Genomic DNA, 22,007 nt, shown 5'->3' with positions numbered 1-22,007 from the left:
CACCCGGGAGGGTCTCAAGGCGCTTGGGGGGAGCGGTATGCTACTGCTCGAACAGCCAGGTCTTGAGTTGTTTCCTGAAGGCGAGATGGTCCTGGGTCAGCCGAAGGTGGATGGGGAAGGAGTTCCAAGTCTTGGCAGCCAGGTAAGAGAAGGATCTTCCTCCGGCGGTGGCTTTTCGGATGCGTGGTATGGCTGCGAGGGCGAGGCTGGTGGACCGTAGCTGGCGGGTGGGCGTGTAGATGGTCAGGCGGTCGTTGAGGTACTTGGGGCCCAGGTTGTGGAGAGACTTGTGTGCGTGGGTGAGGAGCCGGAACGTGATCCTCTTGTCTATGGGGAGCCAGTGCAGGTTCCTCAGGTGGCTGGAGATGTGGCTGCGTCGGGGGACATCCAGGATGAGTCGGGCGGAGGCGTTCTGGATGCGCTGGAGTCTTTTCTGTAGCTTGGCTGTGGTTCCGGCGTAGAGGGCGTTTCCGTAGTCCAGTCGGCTGGTGACGAGTGCCTTGGTGACAGTCTTCCTGGTCTCGGTCGGGATCCAGCGGAAGATCTTGCGAAGCATACGCAGGGTGTTGAAGCACGATGAGGAGACGGCATTGACTTGTCTGGTCATCGAGAGGGAGGGGTCCAGGATGAAGCCCAGGTTGCGTGCGTGGTCGGTTGGCTTGGGTGCGGTGCCCAAGGCTGGGGGCCACCAGGAGTCGTCCCAGGCGGAGGGCGAAGATCCCAGGATGAGGACTTCCGTCTTGTCCGAGTTCAGTTTCAGGCGGCTGTCCTTCATCCACTCGGCGACGTCTTTCATCCCTTCATGTAGGCAGGTTCTGGCGGTGTCGGGGTCTCTGGTGAGGGAGAGGATCAGCTGGGTGTCGTCGGCGTAAGAGATGATGTTGAGGTTGTGCTGGCGTGCGATGGCTGCGAGAGGTTTCATGTAGATGTTGAAGAGGGTGGGGCTGAGTGAAGATCCTTGCGGGACGCAGCAGATGACTTCGGTGGCCTCGGAGCGAAACGGGGGGAGGCGGACTCTTTGTGTTCTTCCGGCGAGGAACGAGATGATCCACTCCAGTGCCTTCTCTTGGATACCGATGTTGCTGAGGCGCTGGACTAGGGTGCGGTGGCAGACCGTGTCGAACGCAGCAGACAGGTCCAGGAGGATGAGGGCCACTGTTTCCCCCTTGTCAAGCAGGGTCCGGATGTCGTCGGTGGCTGCGATGAGGGCGGTCTCGGTGCTGTGGTTGGCTCTGAATCCGGACTGCGAGGGGTCGAGGGATCCGTTCGTCTCGAGGAGGGCGGTCAGCTGTCTGTTGACGATCTTCTCGATGACTTTAGCAGGAAAAGGGAGGAGCGAGATGGGGCGGAAGTTTTTGAGATCGGTGGGGTCCGCTGTAGGTTTCTTCAGGAGGGCGCTGATCTCGGCGTGCTTCCAGCTCTCCGGGAAGGTGGCGGTGTTGAAGGAGGCGTTGATGATGTTCCGGAGTTGGGGTGCGATGGTGGAGTCGGCCTTGTTGAAGACGTGGTGTGGGCAGGGGTCGGTCGGTGATCCGGAGTGGATGGTGTTCATCGTGCGGGCTGTGTCTTCGGTGGTCACCGTGGTCCAGGTGCGAAGGGTGGCGGTGGGGGGCATTGGTTTGATGGTTGGGTGCGTGGGTGGGGCGCCGAAGCAGTTGTGGATGTCGGCGATCTTGCGGTGGAAGAATGAGGCGAGGGAGTCGCAGAGGTCTTGTGACGGAGTGATGTCGTTGGTGCCGGTGCTGGGGTTGGAGAACTCCTTGACGATAGTGAAGAGCTCTTTGCTGTCGTGGGCGTTGTTGTCCAGTCGTTCCTTCAGGGATTTCTTCTTGGTGGTGCGGATGAGCTGGTGGTGCTTGCGGGTAGCGTGTTTGAGGGCGGTCATGTTGTCGGTGGTCCGGTCGAGGAGCCAGGCTTTCTCGAGGGTGCGGCAGGTCTTCTTGGAGTCCTTGAGGTCGTCGGTGAACCAGGATGCCTTCTTGCTTCTGGGTCTGCTGGGAGGGTTCTTTAGTGGCGCGAGGTCGTCGGCGCAGGCGGTCAGCCACTGTGTGAAGTTGCGGGCTGCTTCGTTGGGGTCCGTTGTGTTGGCGGGTGGGCTCTGGCTGAGGGAGGTGGTGAGCTGGTCTGCGGTGATCTTGCTCCAATTCCTGTGAGGTACCTGTTGCGGGTGGTGGTGGGTCGTGGATCTTTTGAAGCTGATGGTGTCAACAGGTGGGTCACTTGCGTGTCTATGTTTAACCCCTGGGGGGCTACACGGCCCAGAGCAAGATTGAGACCGGCATCTTTCAATGTTTATGCTTCCGATGTTTGTACTTTGTACTTGCATTGCAGGGAACTTTTTGTTGGAAGGACTCCTTGGCAGGTGGTTCATTCCATTACTGGCCTTGGCCCTTCCTGATTCGTTTGTCGGGCGAGGGAGCACTCATCATTAGGAGGACGTTTATATAAAAATTTAGTTATGAGACCTGCTGCTCGGGACTTTAAAAAGGACTTTTTGTCAGGGACTACGTTCTGTGCACTCCTTAGAATTCTGGGTGATACTTTAGTCGGGGGAATGCATTTATTGGGGCGTTTTCTTGTCGCTGAGAGGCTTTTTATTTATTTTTCATCCTTCAATAGGGGTGCCCTGTTGTCAGTGGCTATATAGTGCCACAGTACAATTAAACTTACTCTTTGAGTAAGGCAGGTGTCTGTACCCGGGGTCCTAGCGTTGTGGCTGAATGATCTTTGTGCCACTGTCTTCGCCTGGAAACTACCATTGTGAGCCACACCACCGCTAGCCACACCACCGCTCAAGGACTTGGATGTCAACTGTTCACTTGGCTTCCCACACCGGGATCCAATCCTTGTCCCTCGATTTCCTGCAACCTCTGGCCCCCTGCAGCACACCCAAAATATTAGCCCTCCGGGGGTGAGCCGAGACAGAATTTACCTCAACGGGGACTCTGGAAAGCCCCGGGAGGGCGCGACGATACGGAGAGAGTCAGCCCTGCTTCCCACGACATGCAGCGCTCATTTACCTTGAGCGTACCTCTCTGCCGGTCACGGGTGCCACTGAAGCTCCCCCCACTGGGCGGCTCTAACCGAGATGGCCAGCAAAAGTCCAATGGCGGGTGGCCGCGGGCCACACCTGGCCTCACTAGGGTCTAAGTGGACCTGGCTTGTACTGCAGCAGCGGCTGCAACGAGACCAGGAATTGATTCCGGCCACTGTTTATAGAGATTGCAGGAAGAGCAACAGTTTATGGCAGTCTGGGCATGATGGGGGGAGAGGAGAGTGGGAGGACCAGGGGGAGTGCTTGAGCCTTGTTGCTGCCTCGGTCGTGGCCATTAATCATCTGCTGACCACTGGAGGGGCCCTTAAAAGAACCACTGGGACCGTGGGAGCTGTGGGACTGTGACGAGGCCCGGACAGACCCCCTTGTTAACTCCTCTGCTCTTCAGCTACCATCCGCCTCTCCGCCATCCTTGGTTCCGCCTCTCTGGTTCTGACTCCTTCTCGCAGCTCAGACGGAGTGGTATGGGTGGTACAGTGCAATTTGGTACCCGCACCTACTGCTGCTGCTGCTACTCGCATCCTGCCGCCGCCACTGCTGCTCCGATGCGCTGGGAAACCTGGACTGGATCGTAAAGCAAGGAATGCTAGATAAAGATGTGGCCAGTGTAGCCTACGTATTTAGGCTGTATTATTGTCTTTCTATCTCTTAAATGTCTTTTCAGGCCTTCCTGAAGAAACCATAAACATACAAAAAGGGCACTTCCTTACCCTGGGTTACTACCAGAACCTGCCTACCAATGGGAAGCTTCTGGAGACTTTCAGGTCCCCTACATGTCAATACAATATGACAAAACTCTATTTTATCTGGTTCTTGAGTAAAAAACAAGATTTATCAAGGATGAAAACTTTCACTTGATGTCAGCATCTGTGCCACTCTACTTGCATGACACTGCCCAGGTGAAGGCCACAACCTCTTCCAGTGACTGCAGTTGTGCTTTGCGTGCTAGCATTCAGAATCTCAGTTTTTCCCCGGTGGATGTTGAGGCTAAGTTGTGCTCGTTTGATTTGTCAGTATTCTCTTGCATCTGCTGATAGGTATATGAAATTAAATGAAATGAAATGAAAAGAAAATTTATAGAGCGCGGTAGCTGCCCTGAGGCGTCCTAGCGCTTGAAAAAAGAAGGTGCTTTCTGGTGAGACTGCTAACATCAGGAGTTAGTCAGATTTCTTAAAAAGAAAGGTTTTTAAATGTTTGCGAAATGAAAGCAGGTTGGGCTCGGATTTCAGGTAAAGGGGGAGAGAGTTCCACAGTTTAGCCGCGTTGTAAGAAAACGACCGGCCCCACATCTTGATTTCTTAATCGTGGGGACTGTGGCAAGGAAGGCATGCGCAGAGCGAAGCCGTTTGGTAGGGTGGTAGGGGGTGATTAAGGAATGGTTAATGACTGCACCTGTTTTCCAAAATGCTTGATGGGAGATGCAGAGAGTTTTAAAATTGATTCTTTCCCTGACAGGGAGCCAATGAAGACTTCTTAGGCTGGGTTTTGCTGAGAGACGGTGGGGGAGCTGAAGCAGAGTTCGGGCAGCACAGTTTTGTATTATCTGGAGCTTTCGTAGGGTATATTCAGGGGCTCCTAGGTAGAGGGCATTGCCAAAATCAAGGCGGGACTGGATTAGGCCTTGGACCACAATCTGCCTAGCCTCAAAGGGCAGGAGGGGAAGAATCTTTCTAAGAAGTCTGGGAAGGCCAAAGCAGGTGGCTGATAATTTGGCTGCCTGACTGTTGAAGCTGAGACATTTGTCCAGCCAGACGCCGAGGCTTTTTATAGTGTCTTTGGGTGTGGGGGAAAGACCAAGGCAGGCGGGCCAGATTGAATTGATCGTGGGGGAACTGAGCTACCGAGGAGCATCAGCTCCGTTTTGTCTCCATTAAGTTTGAGACATGAAGAGGTCATCCAGTTGTTAACTTCTTCTAGGCAGTCCCTCAGGTTGACCTGTGCTAGTTGGCTGTCTAGCTGATTGAGGGATACCACTAGCTGAGTGTCGTCGGCATATGTGATGATCTTTATACCGAACGGATGGACAATCTCAGCTAGTGGGCTCATATACACATTAAATAACGTAGGGCTCAAAGATGAGCCCTGCGACACCCCACAGCCCAGGGGTTTGCTAAGGGATATGGGGCCAGATGTAGGTAAATCTATTTTACCGACTCATAAATACAGAATTTTACCGATTCGGTATTTATGAATCGGTAAAATAGAAGTACTGATATGTAGGTAAATACAGATGTGCATTTACCGAATCGGTAATATTCGGTATTTACCGATTCGGTAAATACCGACCGGTAATGCCCATTCATTCCTATGGGCTTTGAAGCCCATAGGAATGAATGGGCATTACCGATTCGGTATTTACCGAATCGGTAAATACCGAATTTCACAAGGGTGCAGGGGGTGTCACTTTGACACCCTCCAGCACCCCCAAAACTGGTTTGTGAGCCGTGTGGCAGGCATACATGCCCTAAGGGCAGGTCTGCCTGTCATATGGCAGAGGTGTGCATGCACACATGTGCATGCACACCGGAATCGGTATTTTACCATCAAATTGAATTTGATGGTAAAATACAGATTCGGAAAGGCTTGTGGGACTCAGAAGAGTCCCACCTACATCTCAAAATTACCGAATCGGTAAAAATACCGATTCGGTAATTTACAGAATCGGTAAATTTACCGATCGGTAAATTTACCGATTCTGCCCCCTACATCTCAAAATCCATTTACCGGTCGGTAGCGGCTGAAATCGGCCGTTACTGACCGGTAAAAGCCTACCTACATCTGGCCCATGGTGTCACCTTCGAGGACCTGGAATGATCGGTCGCCCAAAAAGGATTTGAGCCAGGTTATTGCTGTCCCTGGCACTCCCAACCTGAGGAGTCGATGCAGTAGAATTTTATGGTTCACCGTATCGAAAGCGGTGCTTAGATCGAGGAGGATGACTGCCACTGATCCCCCCAGATCCAAGATCCCCCTAGCTTCTTCCGTTACCGCAATCAGGGCGGTTTCTGTCCCATGCTTGGGGCGGAAACCCGTCTGGGAGAGTAGGGCCATGTCATCTGAAAAGTCCTTGTCATCTAGCTGTGTGCAAGGGGTCCACTGGATTTCCTTTATTTTTCTTGCTGTGGATGTGTTTATGATCCAGTCTATTGCCAGCAAGAAGAGACAAGGCAAGAGCAAACAACCCTGATGGACTCCAGTCCTCACTTTCAAGGTTTCTGTGAGTTGTCCTCCATGGACTATCTAGCAGGTCATTCCCTCGTAAAAGTTCCTAATGATTCCTATAGGTTTGTCTAGTACACCACAGTAGTGGAGGAGCTTCTAATGGGTCCCTCTGTCCATTATGTCAAATGGCTTCTTGCAGTTGATGAAGTTGGCATAGAGGGAGGAGTTCCATTCCTTCGACTGCTCAACGATGATGATGTGCATGACTATACACAAGGTCATGATACCTATCATGGACCATCAACGCAACATACATTGTCATTGCACTACGATCTAACTCACTACAGACTTTTTGGAACAAGGGCACAATGGGAACATAATCAGGGGGACGATAATTGAAAACCCCAAATGAATTAAACTATTCCTGCTTTAAGTTGGCTTTCTCGTAATGAAAGAACAGCAGTGGGTGTATGGACACAAGACCCACATAGTCGGTCTCAATAAAAAAATCTCATGGATGATGTTGTCACCAACATAACTCCTTCACCTACAGGGAGGTATCCAGACTGCCTCTTCCATTTATATGGCCTGTTTCTGGATCAGAACCTCTGCAAACTCAACCTGGCCCCAAGGTAACTCCTTGTTTCAACATTTACCTACTCTGTTTTGACTGATGATATGTACTTGCCCTTTTTTGATAATATTTATGAGGGTATTCTCCTTTTTAAAAAAAAATTTGTATACATTATGGGGCATATATTGAAAATTCACCTTCCTGCCCTGAGCTGCATGAAGGAGAGTGGGTAGGAATGTGCAATATTTATTATTATACAACACATTCCTGCTCTCTGTCTTTGCTGGTGCACAAATTGCTGCAAGCGCCAATTCAGGTACCTTTGCACCATGGTGCAAGGGTGCCTGCGTTGTAGGCAGGATTTGTTTTGTGCAGGAACGGACACCTTCCTGCATAAAAACAATCCTCTGAGGCTTTTTCCTCTACCTTTGTGTAGAAAGAAGAAAAACAAGGAGAAATAAACATATTTATTCTCATTACGCTTCCACTGTGGAGGTGCAGTATTTTGACACATTTCCAGGAATACTACTAATGGTAAATCTAGGAATTCACCAACATCCATTGGTGGGAGCATGGGGACACCCACCTTCCACCTATGGAACGCCTGCTGAGGCAGAGTAGCACCAAGCAGCGAATTGGGCTGCCTTGCATTACTCCACATTTACCACTAGGTGGCCCTGTGAAGCTTGGTAAATGCAATTCTGGAATTTAAGTCACCCTTGCACCCCCTTGTGTGAGAAATATGGTGCTAAAATATTAAGAACTGATAAGGTTTTCTCTTCCTTCACTTATTGATTATTACCCTGATCTCCAACCTTTCCTCCCCTTATATTCTATCCTCCTTACAGTAAGCCATCAATAACCAATGTAAATTACATTGCCTGCTCCTTGTAGCATTCTACGCTTTGGCCTTTAAATTATGAAACAAACTGCCATGGTAACACATACACATGGGTCTACATTTTCAGTGTACCATTGATGCTGATGCAATAGTGACATCACCCTGTACAATCAGCATCTCAGATTCTAACCGGAAGGGAGCCTCTGTGACTCCCCACCCTGGTGAGACTCATTTAAACACAGTAGAATTGAAGGCCAGCTGCAACAGTGCTTTTGCTGGCAGCCCCATGAGCCCAACTGACTACAAAACCCCATCCATGCTATTTATAAGCCCCGAAGGAGCAACACATTAATAGAATGATTGTTAACACACAAGCTGGCTTTAACTCCCCTTGTGCTATTAAAGAGGAACTAGAAAAATGGAAAGTGAAATTTGTTTATACATGATTCAGAAGCAAATGATTTCATATTCATGTCACTAATAAAAAAAAGGGAAGCCAAACCCATCCTTGAGTTAGCCCTGTTGGACATCAGTTTTGATTAAAAAGGACTGAACATCTTTCACTTTCATACACTTACACAATATCTGTACAATAAGGACATCTCACCCAGTGCCCTTGTAGGGCAATTAAGCACACATCATGGGTCAGCTTCCTTTAGGGGGTGTTGTGCTTTATAAACAGTCTTTTAATTTTACCTTCACAATGCTCTTCTCTTTGCAGCTGTGCAGTGACCCAGGACGTGAATGTACATTTGATTCAAAATGGCCACTCCCTGCAAGTCATGTTTGAGATAGAGACATTCATCTTTAAAGACCAGTCTGAAGTATATATGAAGTGTGATGTGTCCCTTTGCCCAATCACACCGTCAAATACCTGCCAGGTAAGTGATGAGGTTGATGCACAAAAATAATGTAAATTCTTTTTTAAACAAGCTGATGCATGAGCCCCACTTGAAGCAGGTGTGAGCACAGTCAGTGAGTTACTGGCATGAAAGGTGGAACTTTTCTCTGTGAGGAGTGTGAGTGAGTACAGCAAGACGTGAATATTCAAACAGAATCAACTTATTCTTTATTTTTCTAAATTAGGTTGGGGTTTTTATTATGTTGTGTCATGACTTTAGTACAGTTTGGTACTGCGTAAATATTTTCCTTCAAGTTAAGCCTGACTGCACTACTAGGAAAAAAGCTCGGGTCTATTTGGTGACTTTAGTAGCTCACCCTGACAAGGATTTAGATTATTACTTGAGGTAGGTACTCCACCACCCCAACTAATATTCGCATGTCTCACATTGTGTAATTGGTTAATAGCTAGTAACTTAACAGGAATTTAAATTTGATGCGGAATAACCATTAAGCAAAACACGGGGTAGAAGAGTAAGGGGCCCATTAGGATGTCGGGTGGATCGCCACCACCATGCAGGCGGTGGCGATCAGCCCGACATCCTTGCACGCACGCCACCCGCCCGCCACCCATTTTCCCCCGCCATATTTCAATGGCAGGGGGGACTGCGGCAAAAGGAAACACCGTCCATCGCTTTTCCGTCCCGGTCACCTTGCAACCAGGTCAGAAAAAGTTTAATATGGTGGCGCTGTCTATGAGACACCGCCATCCATATTAGTATGGGATTTTTGAGAAGCCTTTACGTGGCGGCATTGCCGCCACGGAAAGGCATGCGGTCTTCACTTTGGGGGCCCCCTGCTTGCCCCCATGTTGAAGGTGAGGTGGGGGGTGCACATGGGGGGGATGTGTGGTAGCCCCCAGCATTTGCATAGACAAAGCGGCAGGACCGTGCGGTGCCTGCCGCTTTGTCTATGCAAATGCGTCACATGCATTTTTCGCATAGTGGCGGGCGGTGCTGAGAGCACCGCCCACCACAATGTTAAAAATGCATGATGCACCTGCCACTGTGGCGGGCGCATCCTAATACCCCCCACGGGACCCCTGCCCTTATGGCCGGCGGTCCCGTAATCTGATGGGATGGTGGGCGGACTAAGGCCGCCCGTCATCCTAATGCCCCCTATGTCTTAAGGATATTTGGACAAAATATGGGGAAAAAACCTATGGAATACAAAAATATTGTGTCAAGAATATCGGCATGTAAAAATATCAACAAGAGTAAATTTGAAGATAAAACAATTCTTTTAAGAGATGTTCTTAATATTGGTATGAAATATGTCAATTTAGCACATATAGTTGTATGTAATACAATTTGTAAATGTTAATTAGTATGTCATTTATTGTAGTGTGTTTGATTTAGCATGTTTACTAATTTTTTATTTGTATTCTGAGAAAAAAATATATTAATTATGACATTTTGGAAATGTCTACTTATGTTGTAAAAATAAAGGTGTTCTAGTTGTATTTGAAGTGGTATATTGGGTTTTTTATGGTATAGGCGTATGGTGAATTCTAAAAAGTGAATATTCAAAAGTACGTAGTAGATTAATTTTTATAATGATATGCAAATAAATACTTAACATAATGTTAATAAAAAAATATTTTGAATTCTAATTGTTACATCAATTTTTTTAATTAAACTATTTATTGGCATTTATTAGAATTACATATTTCAATGCAATTAACTCATCACAATATATCCTTAACGGATGGTACAGCACCCTCTCCCACTCCGTATAGTATTTCGAGTTAGCCTTGTTGGCCCATGCTCTAGCATCAATGGAGAGAAGCAAGTATTGCTTCAAAATATATTCCATTTCCCCCACACCATGTCCCACTACTTAGGGCATCCTCTATTTGTGAAGACTGCTCGTTCAGCCAACATGCACCCATCAATATCCTGTTCCCATCCAACTATATATACAGACTATATTACGCTTCGTTAACATAAAGTCAGTGGCTGCCCATATTTGGTCTATTCGATTGAAGTCTGTAGCGTCCCATGTATTGAGCAGACATTACTTGGGGATCATCCTAAGGCTACCCCACTGACCTCTCTGACCACCATGTTGAGAGCCTTCCAGAATGACTGGATCTAGAGACATTCCCAGAGTATATGATATATGATAATATGATAAAACATGCCTGTCTCCCCACATCCCCGTCTACAGTCTGCGGAGCTACTTCGGCCCATCTTAACCAAGTGTATGTGTGCTGCAAACTTTTCAATTGGAAAGCCGCAGTTGGGATGGTATTGCCACCTCTCGTGGGGAGGACAGCACCTTGCACCAATCCTCCTCCTTATCCAAGTCCCCCACATCATTCTGCCAACTCATATATAGCTGTTGCAACAGGTCTGGTAAACTGTTAATTATTTTCCGTTAAATAAGTGAAATAGCTTTACTTTCCATGGGATCTGCTAGCAGTCTGGCCTTGAGTGGTGTGGCCTCCGGGATCCCATCCACCTTTCTGGTTGCCCAGTAAGGCATGTCGTATTTGCACTGTTACATAATTTGAATAAATTATCATTTATAATTAATGTAAATATACATTTAGTTTTTATATTTTAAATTGTATTATTTTATATTTATTTTGTTACATTAATAATTTTGATAAATTATAATTTGTAATTAATTAAACTACATATGAATGGTATGATATTTTCAAATATTAAAAAGCAAATACATGAAACAAATGAAAAACATAGAAAAATATATGCAAAATAATTTAAGACAAGTAAAATAATCTTACATTTTCTTTTATAAGATATTTACATGCTATGTTTGTGAAAGATAAATATTCATAATACAATTAGTATTAGAAATATATTTTTTAATTGTAATATTTTAGTACTTTCTATTGTTTTAATTGATTGTTTGATTTTGTGTTTTTATGATTGTTAATTATAGAATATGATTTTCTTTTCTGTTTTATGGTGTTAAATTTAATAATGTTAGCAGATATTTTGGGAAATATATAAATGATTATTAGGAATAATACATATCTTAGATATGTTAATGTTTAGATATGAATATGAAGGATTGTAGTTCTGGTTAGTGTATTTTTAAATTACATTTATTTTATTTTATAGATACAAAATTGTGTGTTTGGAAGGGAGTATTTATTGTGCATATGACGTTTTTAATTGTATTAACATAACATGTTTTAGATTGCAGTGGAAATAGGGCATTTCACCTAGTTAGTGTCCAATACATTCCTCAAATAGGCTTTGATTGGAGTGGGAATAGGGAATGTCACCCCTTTAGTGTTCAACACCTTCCCTCAATATGGTTAGATTGAAGTGGGAATAGTAAATGTCACCATTTTAATATCCAACACCTTCCCCAAATTGGACTAGATTGGAGTGGGAATAGGAAATGTCACCCCTTTAGTGTGCAACATTTTCTTAGAACTGGTTCATGTTAGAGTGTGATTATTACATTTTCGAATTTTAGTATTGAGTCCTCTGTTTTAATTTTATTTGTATGCAGTCGAAATAACTGTTGGTCTATCGAAATATATATATTTTTATTTTTACGTTTGTAAACAGTAATATAAATAAATACGTTTTCTAGAAGTAACACATGTATAGTTAAATAAAGAAAACATTTTTTATTAAATAAAAACAAAATTATGTTTTAATAGTATTGTATGTTGTACATTTTTCACTTTTTCCATTGATTAACAGTTTTTACGCTGTTTTAAATACATATTTTCAACATAATGATAACACTTTTTCAGTATATATTATATTATTATATATATTTGATTTATATTTCTATTTTGTTAACATTTTTAACAACATTTTTACATGCTTTACATGTTTAATAATTTTATACATTTTTCATACATTTATTCAAAATATGTATTACTCGTTAAGCTGCAATTTTTATTTTACAACTACCTTTTTTTCTAATCTATATGTGTTATTTTGTAATCCCTTTTCTTGATTCATGTTGTGCTATGATGCTACTGTTCGTCAGGACAGGTAAGTCCATTTTTAAAGATTGTTTATGCAGTTTTAAAGTAGAGGGTGTTGAAGGAGGATTAAAGCTTAGTTATTGTGTTTTTTTGGTTGTTTTTTTATACTATGTCCATACAGAAAGAAATTTGCAACGATAGAACAGAAAGTCGGAAAGTCGTATTTATTTCATTTCTTTTGGGTAAGAAATGCTATATTTAATTGTTTGTTTACATATTATGCGATTGTTACTTGGAATTGTGAGGTTTATGTGTTGCATTTATTTTATGTAATAGATTAAGTTTGTTTTTCAGTTGGGAATTTTTCCATTTTTTGTTTAAATCATGTACAGGTTTAAGTTGTATTTAATTTTTAGACTGATGTAATAAAATAGGATTAATATTTATATTAAAAATGATTTGTTTACATTTTACGGACTTTTATAGGTTACTATTGATTCTATAGTATGCCTTTGGCTATTATTTCTAAGTAATCTACTTCTTTGTTGCATTTGATGAGTTTGACTTTAAATTGTTGCATGTCATAAAATATTTTGGTTTATTTGCTACGTTTAGGTGCAATTTGCTTTAAACATTTCTCCAATCATAGTTGTTTGTAACCAAGGTATCTTTATAATGCTTTTATATATTTGTAGAGGGTATGCTTGGTTCTGCCTAATGTGGACTGTGAAAAGTTGGCCTGGCATATGCTTTCCACTATTCTAGTGGGCACATTGCATCAGTCCAAATAACCCTTATTGATAGTATGTTAAAGACATCCTTTATAAAAAAGCTATCCTAGTGGTACCTGTGGAGAGCAGCCTTCAGGCTAAGTCTTGAAGGAATATAAAGCAGCTTGTTTTACCAGTCTATAATCTGGTGAATTACCAAATGAAGGGAGAACCACACCAGGTATATATATATAAAATATATGTATTTATTCCAAACACATCCCACTAGTTTCCATATGAGGCTGGGGGCAAAAGTACATTCAGTAAACTTTATATCACACAGTAAATTAGCACAACATATGTTGAGCCATAGGGGCATACCAAACCATATATTAAGAAAGTGGGATAAGAACCACGATTTGCATAGACACAAGGTCCAAGAGCCTTAAGAGCCGCTGGGGCCACCAGGAACCACCAAAGGTAGTGACACAGGGGACCCACTGGGGACAAGTGCAGGGTGTGAACACAGCCGCGAATCACCATTAACTTCTATGGGGAAAGTCAATGTTTGATTTTTAAAGATAAAGGACATTTAGAAGAGGTCTTAGAGCAAATCCCTTCAGAACTAGGGGTTCTAGAGCCAACACCTACTGGAGCACCAGAGTACTCAAGTTACCTCCCCCAGGGAAGCCGGTGCATAGGTGTCTTTTGGTGTTGTGTTTCGTCAGCCTTTTCAATGGCGATCGGCTGCAAAGTGCTGATGGCTTCTAAGTGGAAAGTGTACGGTGTGATCCAAGCCTGAATCGAAGATGAAAAGAACCTGAAAGCAGAGGGGACAGAGTCTGGGTCATGTGCCAGGAGCATGATAGTCAAATGCCCATCGATGTTGGGTGATTTCACGTGAAGAAGGTGAAGCTTGACTCTTCAGCCACAAGGACCAGGAGGCTTTGGTGATGACCAGGACCTGGAATCGAGCTGTCCCACAAAGGATGTTGAGTACTGCGGGTGTCGGTTTCCGGATTGGACCCAACAATCTTTGGCAACAGCAAACGGTGCAGAAAGAAGAGATAGGCTTCGGTGCAGACCAGCAAAGTCTGAGGGACTCACCACTTGGTAGGGAGTCAGGGCATGTCTGGAGAAACCCGGAAACCCCAAGGAAAATTAGAGTTACCTTCAAGGGGACCCACCAGTCAACAGACCAGGGATCGTGAAGGAGCCTCAAGCAGAATTTCAAGAAATGGGCCCATGCAACACTCATGGAGTGTAGGCCCACAATCTTTGGTGCAGATGATGCTCGGGGCTTGGGCTACAAGTAACCCAAAGCACAACTTCATGAAATCTCGGGAAGTAAATGCACTTAGCCAATGTGCAAGTTGTCAAGGGGTTCAAGTAGTGTCATAAAACAAACAGCAAGTATTTATTTAAATATTTATGTAGACCTTTACAATTTATATGTAAGTGCACTACCTCACACTTTTCACCTCTCTGCCACACCCCACCACCCCGTACCACTCTCTCTGCTACCCACCGCAGACAACTTTATAGATAGTATTTTTAAACATTTGAATCTATGTACTTAAGATATTATCACCCAAACAGCACACACAACAATTTCCATTATTAGCCTACAATTTTATCTGCAACTTCCCAAACATAACACTGCTCCCCTGGCTTTAAGTGGGGGGTGGGTGTCTGTGGGGGTCTGAGCACCAGCACTTTATTTTTGAGGGACTCGTAATAGGTCTTTATGGGGGTCTATTTTTGGGCCTTGAAAACCTCATCTGTTTTTTTTTTCTTTATTGCACTGCAGCGAGACTGAGAAAACATGCACATTACTCACTACTTAGAAGTGCAGACAACATGCCAGGTGACTAGCACTTAGGAGAAGGGAAATCCTTTAAAAAGACACATTTCATTTTTTCTCAGAATTTCCCTTCTCCTATTGCAACACAGGTGCAACATCATCGTGGGGTAATTAGCAAACAGACCACCAGGCCCGCATTCCTACTTATTTACAAACATACATACATCTGTTCCTGCACTTATCTTAATTATCTATGTGCCCACTCGCCTATTGTAAGCACTGTGCCATTCATGCAGCCATACGCCTATATATCCATAGATACATCTGTCCCAGAACCAATCTCAAGCATCTATCAGCCCACTCGGCTATCGTAAGAACTGGTCCCTGTTTTCCTTTATCCTTCCATCCATACATTGATACATCCATTTATGCATCTATGCATTGATGCATCTGGCCATGCATCCACTCGCCCTTTATTCAACTATACTGTCTTATTTCCGTGCATCGTCCTTCCCAATCGGAAATATGACGTATTATACTCATCATCCAGCCTCTTAAGGGGTCGAAAGGCTTGCGAAAAGCATTGACAGGCAGATTTTTTTATAACAAATAACAACGCTTTGAGTTGCTCTTTGTGGAGCATACTTCACCACTCTTCTCTGGTGGAGTTTTAAAGAAAGGTCCATCTAGCAAAAGAAATGTAAAGGAGCTTTTAAGTGTGAGATGTTAATTTAGGAACATAACAATTTGTCGAGTTGTACACTGTTTTAAAGTGGCCGTGACTGACAGATACTGAATACGTGTAATTCTTACATTTGAGAAAGTATACCAGAGAGCTAATTTGGGGTGGTGAGAACCTTGAGTTCTATATTTCCATGTGAAGCACAGTATAGGATTATAAATGTAATTGAAAAGCTTTTATGTTCATATTAACCCCTTGCGTGCTTAGGATGAGCCGGGCTCGTCGTGAGGCACAGTAAAGCTGTGCTCATGACGAGCTGGGCTCGTCATAACGGCCGCCCACTCCCCCATGCGGCGAATTCCACGCCAGTGCGGGCGTTCTATTGGAGTGGGCGGAGTCATGACAAGTCCAGCTCGTCATGAGCCCAGCTACACTGGGCAGATGCCTCATCATGAGCACTGCGGTGCCACGCGTGGCCACTCCCCCCGCACCGCATGGAATTACCCCGCCTGCGAAGTGGTTAAAGAGGGGGTGTGAGAACTAAGTGAGGCAAGCAAAGCGTTTGTTTTCATAGCACTAAAACAAGAGAGTGTGTAAGGTCAGAGCAGGTTTGTGCTGGAGTTGCCTGCTTGTGGTCATTTCCAGAGGCGCATCGAGAGCGAAATTTTGGGGGAGTCTAATTCTTTCAGCATTAGGCAGAGTGGGGATGTGGGGGCTATAAAAAGGGGTGGAAAAGAACAGAGTCTTCTTTACCCAAAAATTATCTTTTGAAGACCTGTGAAGTACTAGGGTGCGGCTGTGTGTGTTTGCACCCGGGAAGCTGTTTGCGAGAGTCACCCAGTCAAAATTCTACCTTTTGGCTCATTCTCTGAAATGAAAGTCAGAATCCTCCAGCAGGACAAGGATGCCGGCTATATTTGATTAAGTCTTCTCAAAGGTGGATAGCTATTGGATGAGGTCTCACCGAGGCCTTTGGGTTTGACAGGAAAAGCTCACAGTGGGTAAAATCTAAAGTTAGCTGATGCTGCAGGTACCCCATTGGCTGCATACTTTGCATCCTTGTCACACCTTTGCCTGGTCAAAATTTCTACCTTCAAATTTAGTAATTTTTATGGAGCTCTGAATCCTCCAGTGCGGCAAGCCTCAAGATATATCTGGCGAGATCCACTGGATATCAAATACCTTTGCCACAAGTTCCCACTGAAGCTCCTGACGTCCAAACATTTTTCCAATCTCAGAGATTCTGTTGCAGGCTCTTGGCCACTTCCACGGCATCCAGGACCTCAGGGACAGCAATTACTGTTTATCGCTCACTCTAGCAGGGACCACCAGCAGTGTTCAGTTATTACTAGTCAACTTATCAGTACATGGCTCTTGCAGCTTTTTCTCTGCCAATAGCCACAACAAAGTTTAGCCAACTGACTGGGTGAGCTGCTTTTGAGTGAGAAGTCAATCCCTTGTGTTCCGCTTGTAAAGTGGGCTTGGATGTGAGAAGGTGCTGAATATGAGTACCTGTTAGAGACAAATGCTGCTTTTCATACTGGACATGGTAGGAGCATTTGAATAGGTAGTGTTCTAGATGTAAAGGTTAGGCTTGGTAGGAATCTCAAATTTGAGGGGTATGCCGGGTCATGGTGCAAAATGTGAGCTGAAATGAGGGGTGCCAAGAGTCAGTGTGGTGTTGAGTGTGGTAGTTGAACGAGAATTCCAGATTTGATAGAGCCTCCAGATGTGAAGTGAAAACTTAAACATCCTTGATTTTCTTTTATTCCCTTTCAGTGTTCATCTTCATCTCGTTCTGCTAAAGAAGACACTGTAACTCTTGAAATGGCTCCAATTGGGATTTCAGGTATAAACCATTGCTTTCATATTGTGTTCTACTGCACTGCTGTGGTTATTCGATTTGCAGTTTACATAAGAAGCCCACCCAAAAACACCCTGCTCTGCAAATATTTACTATCCGCTATTATACAGAAATGTTGTGCTTGAATAGTTTTGGAAGTGTTTCTTGTTATGTGTAAGTGGTTGTGGGACAAAAGTAAGTATGGGCAGAAACTTCGTTCTGCTTGCGTAATTTTGGCAATTTCCCGATTCGCGGATCGCGCCTAATTGCCCAAAAATCCGCAATTCGCGAGTTGGCTGATTTTTTTTCTTGTGCGCGCTTCAAAAATAAAATCTCGCGTGCACGCCATTGACTCACCATGATTCTGCGTTCGCTGATGAGTTTTCCTCCCTGTTTGTGAGCGCCGCGAGATTTTGGTAGCTGGCCGAGCGACGCCGCGATCACGAACAAGTCATTGCGACCCAAAACAGGAAATTGCTAACGCGAACACATCATTGCGACCCGAAATAGGAAAAAGCCATCGCGTGCAGGCTGGTTAAGTGGAAACAACATGTATGCGACCGTTGAGACCGCATGCGCAAGTTCGCGTTCCCGAACAAGTAAAAAAAATCAAGAACTCGCAAAAAAAATAGCATAGGATTTTGCGAATCGCGATTACGAATTCACGCAAATTCGCGTATTTCATATTCCCACATTCTGCCCATGCTTAGACACAATTGTGTGGGGTGCATGTGGTCCATACTGATGGGGAAACTGACAACTACTGTTGTGTAAAAGTAAACACTCGAAGGAAGAGTCAGGACACAGAGGAAGATGGCTACTTTTGTGTAGATCTTGATGACTCACAGACCTCTGCCACCAGCATCATTCTCAGATGAAGTGCGAAACTCTTCCCCCTCTGGATAGAATACAATCAGAAACCAAGGAGGTTCATGAGAAATTGCTGACTCATCATGTTTTTGGACCGCAGAGACCTTGAAAATGTGAGTAAATGCCTCTCCATCCTCTTTACCACGCTTTCTAATTTGAGGATCGAGGGCAGCCCTTAATGATAGTAAGCTCAAAAGGAGAGCTTGCACAGCACACTGACTCCAGGGATACAGCACTGAGGCTTCCATACCTCTGGTACCCTAGCCATCGACTCTGCAACTACAGATCTGTCCACATGGTGGAATGTATGACTTTACAACGCAAACATTTACAACGCCTGCCTTCACAACACAGTTTCGGACTCGCAACTTCAATAACAACGCATGATTTTACAACGCATTCCAAAACAATTTTTTTTTAGAAACTACATTTACAATGCATTCCATTTCAACGAATACCATTACAAGACATACCATTACAACGCGCATTACTTTAGAGCAATAGTAGGGTAAGTGTTGGATAGTGTAGGGTTACAAATTACTATTCCCCATTACTTACCTTATAATGCGTTGTAATGACATGCTTTGTAGTGACATGCGTTGTAAAGACATGCGTTATCGTGACATGCGCTATAATGGCTGCATTGTAATGGCATACAATGTAAAGGATGTTGTGTTGTAATGACTGCGTTGTAACGGTAGTGCGTTGTAATGACCGTGTTGTAAAGGTTGTTTCCAACATAGTGCAGTTGTGCATCATGTTCATGCCATTACATGTCCTAGAAGACCCAAGAGGCCTCCTCTGTAAGTGCTGTACTTCTGGTGCCATCTGCCAAGGGGTCCTATCTACCGACCAGATGATCATGAATGTGCGCATGGACTTAGCTGTATCTCCTTCAAAATCCTACCCTAACCTGGGCGTTAGTGGCTGCCCCACCCAATCTGGCCTTAAATACCTTAAGAGATGAAGACATACAGAATAGACCCTGGGTTCATTCTGGCAGGCCAATGGGAAAATCAGGATAAACCGGTGAGCAGCATTACATCCCCACAACAATATAACAATAAGATGGCCTCAGTCATGAACTCACAAAACCTTTCTTCACCAAGTTTATGGGGACCCTTGGGGTCAAATAACAACCCTACAGTCACATCTTCAGGATTATAAGTCTCACTAGCGAATATTCTCAAAGATATGTATGTGGTAGGAACGTTATTGGGGTGCAGTGTTTTCATATTCAATACTATCAGAAATTGGTATTTTCCCTCAATAAGGTGGATGGACTTGAAAAGAAACTAACTATCACTGGAAGGGGCTGACTCTTGGGGTCCCTAGTTTTTAGTACCTTAAGCAGAAAGGGACAGTATGACACAACAAATAATTCTATGGAATCTCAGTAAACCTAGAGCAAAACAACATAAATGTTTTTTGGTCAAACATTTACCACACCTTACAGGATTGGCTTACTTTCCACTTTTATAACTTCCTAGGGCACACAGAGTCCAGGCCCAGATACTACCTAATAAAAACACAGAGAGACCCAAGCTGATCATAGCATGTCTCCTCTGATATGAACAAACACGGCAGACAGATACTAACAACGGTGTGCAAATATGTACCAAATGATTATGAAGGAAATACGTTTCAAAATGCTCCTGTCTTAGTAGAAAACAAAATACCTTCCTACCCCTTAAGCTGAAACTCAAAAAAAGAGCCTTGGCCTTTTAGAACTAGCCATAATGTGGATAGCCTTGGGGGTACAGCTAGAGATTATGAGTGCTCTTAGGAATGGTCAAAACGCTTAGACATAATTTATGAAGCAAGCATAAATGCCACACCACCGTCAATGCAAATAAATAGATCATCTGAAAGGAACAAATGGGTCTCCCAATGATCGTGGGGGCAACCATTCAACACTTTTCAAAAGTCAACAGAAAGTAACAAGGAGATAATGACTATGGAAGAGATCACACAAGGTAAGTACTGAGACAATTCTAGATTCTCAATAAAATCTGCCATATCACTAGATAAAGAATCTATGCCATAACACCCCAATGGTTGTTACTATGGACAGATGAGTATCCTTTCATCGAACCTTTGTTTACCTGAATGAATGAAAGAATAGAGTCTTATAAAGCACAACTTAGATCAAGGGCATCAAGGCGCTTGCGCAAATCATCCAACACACAGTCAGAGGGGTCAGCTTTACAAGTACGCCTCAGAGAAAAGCCAGGTTTTTAAGGCCTTACGGAACAGAGAAAGAGAGGGCTGCCCTATAAGCTCAGGAGGGTGAGAGTTCCACAATCTGGGCGCCACAATAGAAAACAATAGAAAACGCTCTACCGCCCCATTTTGCCCTTACAAACCTAGGGACCACAGGAAAGTTTTTATTAGAGGAACGAAGAGATCTACTGGGGGTATAGAGATGTACAAGTGACTTGATACCCTCCGGACCAGTGCCATAAAAGGCTCCATTGGAAAGACATTGAATTTTAAAAGTGATCCTACAATGTATCGGAAGCCAGTGTAAGTTCTCATGGGCTGCCAAGGCTGAGGCAGGTCTAGGGAGGTTCAAAACCATCTTCGCCGCAGCATTCTGGACCATTTGAAGGTGATGAATAAGACTCTTGTTAATGCCCAAATAAAGGGCATTACAATAGTCCAGTCTGGAAGAGACTAATGCTACCGTAGCCTGTTTCCGAGCATCTGGGGAAAGAATAGTGGGAGATCTTTCTAAGGATCCTAATAATGCCACAGCAGGTGGAAACAGACCTATTAACCTGATGGTCAAAGGAAAGGGCAGTGTCCATTAGCACCCATACGTTCTTGCCATACTGGCCTGGACGGGGGCATTCCCCAAGTGAGGGCGGCCACCAGTCCCTTGACCAAATTTCCTGATTGCCCCCAAAGATTAATACCTCAGTTTTCTCCCCATTCAATTTCAAGAAGCTCTGAACGATCCACTGAGAGACGGCCTCCATGCAGCTCCTAAAATTCTGAGCAGAATCCTATACTGAGTGAGTGAGCGAGACTATTATTTGGTTGCCGTCTGCATAGGACAGCATCTCCAACCCAAATGAACTCACCATCCTGGCAAGGGGGGGCCACATAGATGTTAAAAAGTGTAGAGCTCAATGAAGAGCCCTGGGGGACCCCACAGTGCGCAGGTTTAGAGGCGGAAAGAAACGGACCCAGTTTCACTCTCTGTTCCCTTTCATTAAGAAAGGAGGCAAGAAGACCCAGGGCACCCATCTCCCTGAGACGAGATACCAATATAGATGGAGAAAGAGTGTTGAAGGCCGCTGTGAGGTCCAACAGAACCAAAAGAGTGGTATGGCACTTGTCAACCTGAGAGCGAATATTATTAACAACTGCAGTAAGAGCAGTTTCAGTGCTATGATGTCTCCTGCCGACCCAGTGCCTTTTTATCAACATATCAACCAACCCTTGATAGGCTGAGCCCTAAGCCCAGATCTGTTGCTCTTCCGCTTAATGCCCACAACAGAAGGGAGAGGCAAGTTGAGGTGCAACCGGAGTGAGACACAGGGGTACCTGCCCGGGGGACCGGGACTTCCCACAGAGTGGTCATTCTAAGCTTCGACAGAAATGTGCAATATGGAGAAGAACTACAAACACATAGGTGGGAC

The 22,007-nt window shown here is 44.5% G+C and overlaps 1 protein-coding gene across 1 annotated transcript in view; it reads left to right on the top strand.

Moving 5' to 3' along the window:
• The window catches only part of LOC144827851 (uromodulin-like), a 105,127-nt gene that overhangs the window by 57,480 nt on the left and 25,640 nt on the right, over nt 1–22,007 (top strand). The window contains exons 6-7 of the mRNA XM_078686015.1: nt 8,354–8,513; nt 17,427–17,496. Coding sequence (XP_078542141.1) covers nt 8,354–8,513; nt 17,427–17,496 — 230 coding nt within the window. The remainder of the gene's footprint in view (nt 1–8,353; nt 8,514–17,426; nt 17,497–22,007) is intronic.

This window comes from Lissotriton helveticus, chromosome 4_1 (genome assembly GCF_964261635.1).
Source record: "Lissotriton helveticus chromosome 4_1, aLisHel1.1, whole genome shotgun sequence".
Classification (NCBI taxonomy): domain Eukaryota; kingdom Metazoa; phylum Chordata; class Amphibia; order Caudata; family Salamandridae; genus Lissotriton; species Lissotriton helveticus.
Note: the sequence above shows the minus strand (reverse complement) of the source record. Positions and strands in the feature narration are given on the sequence as shown.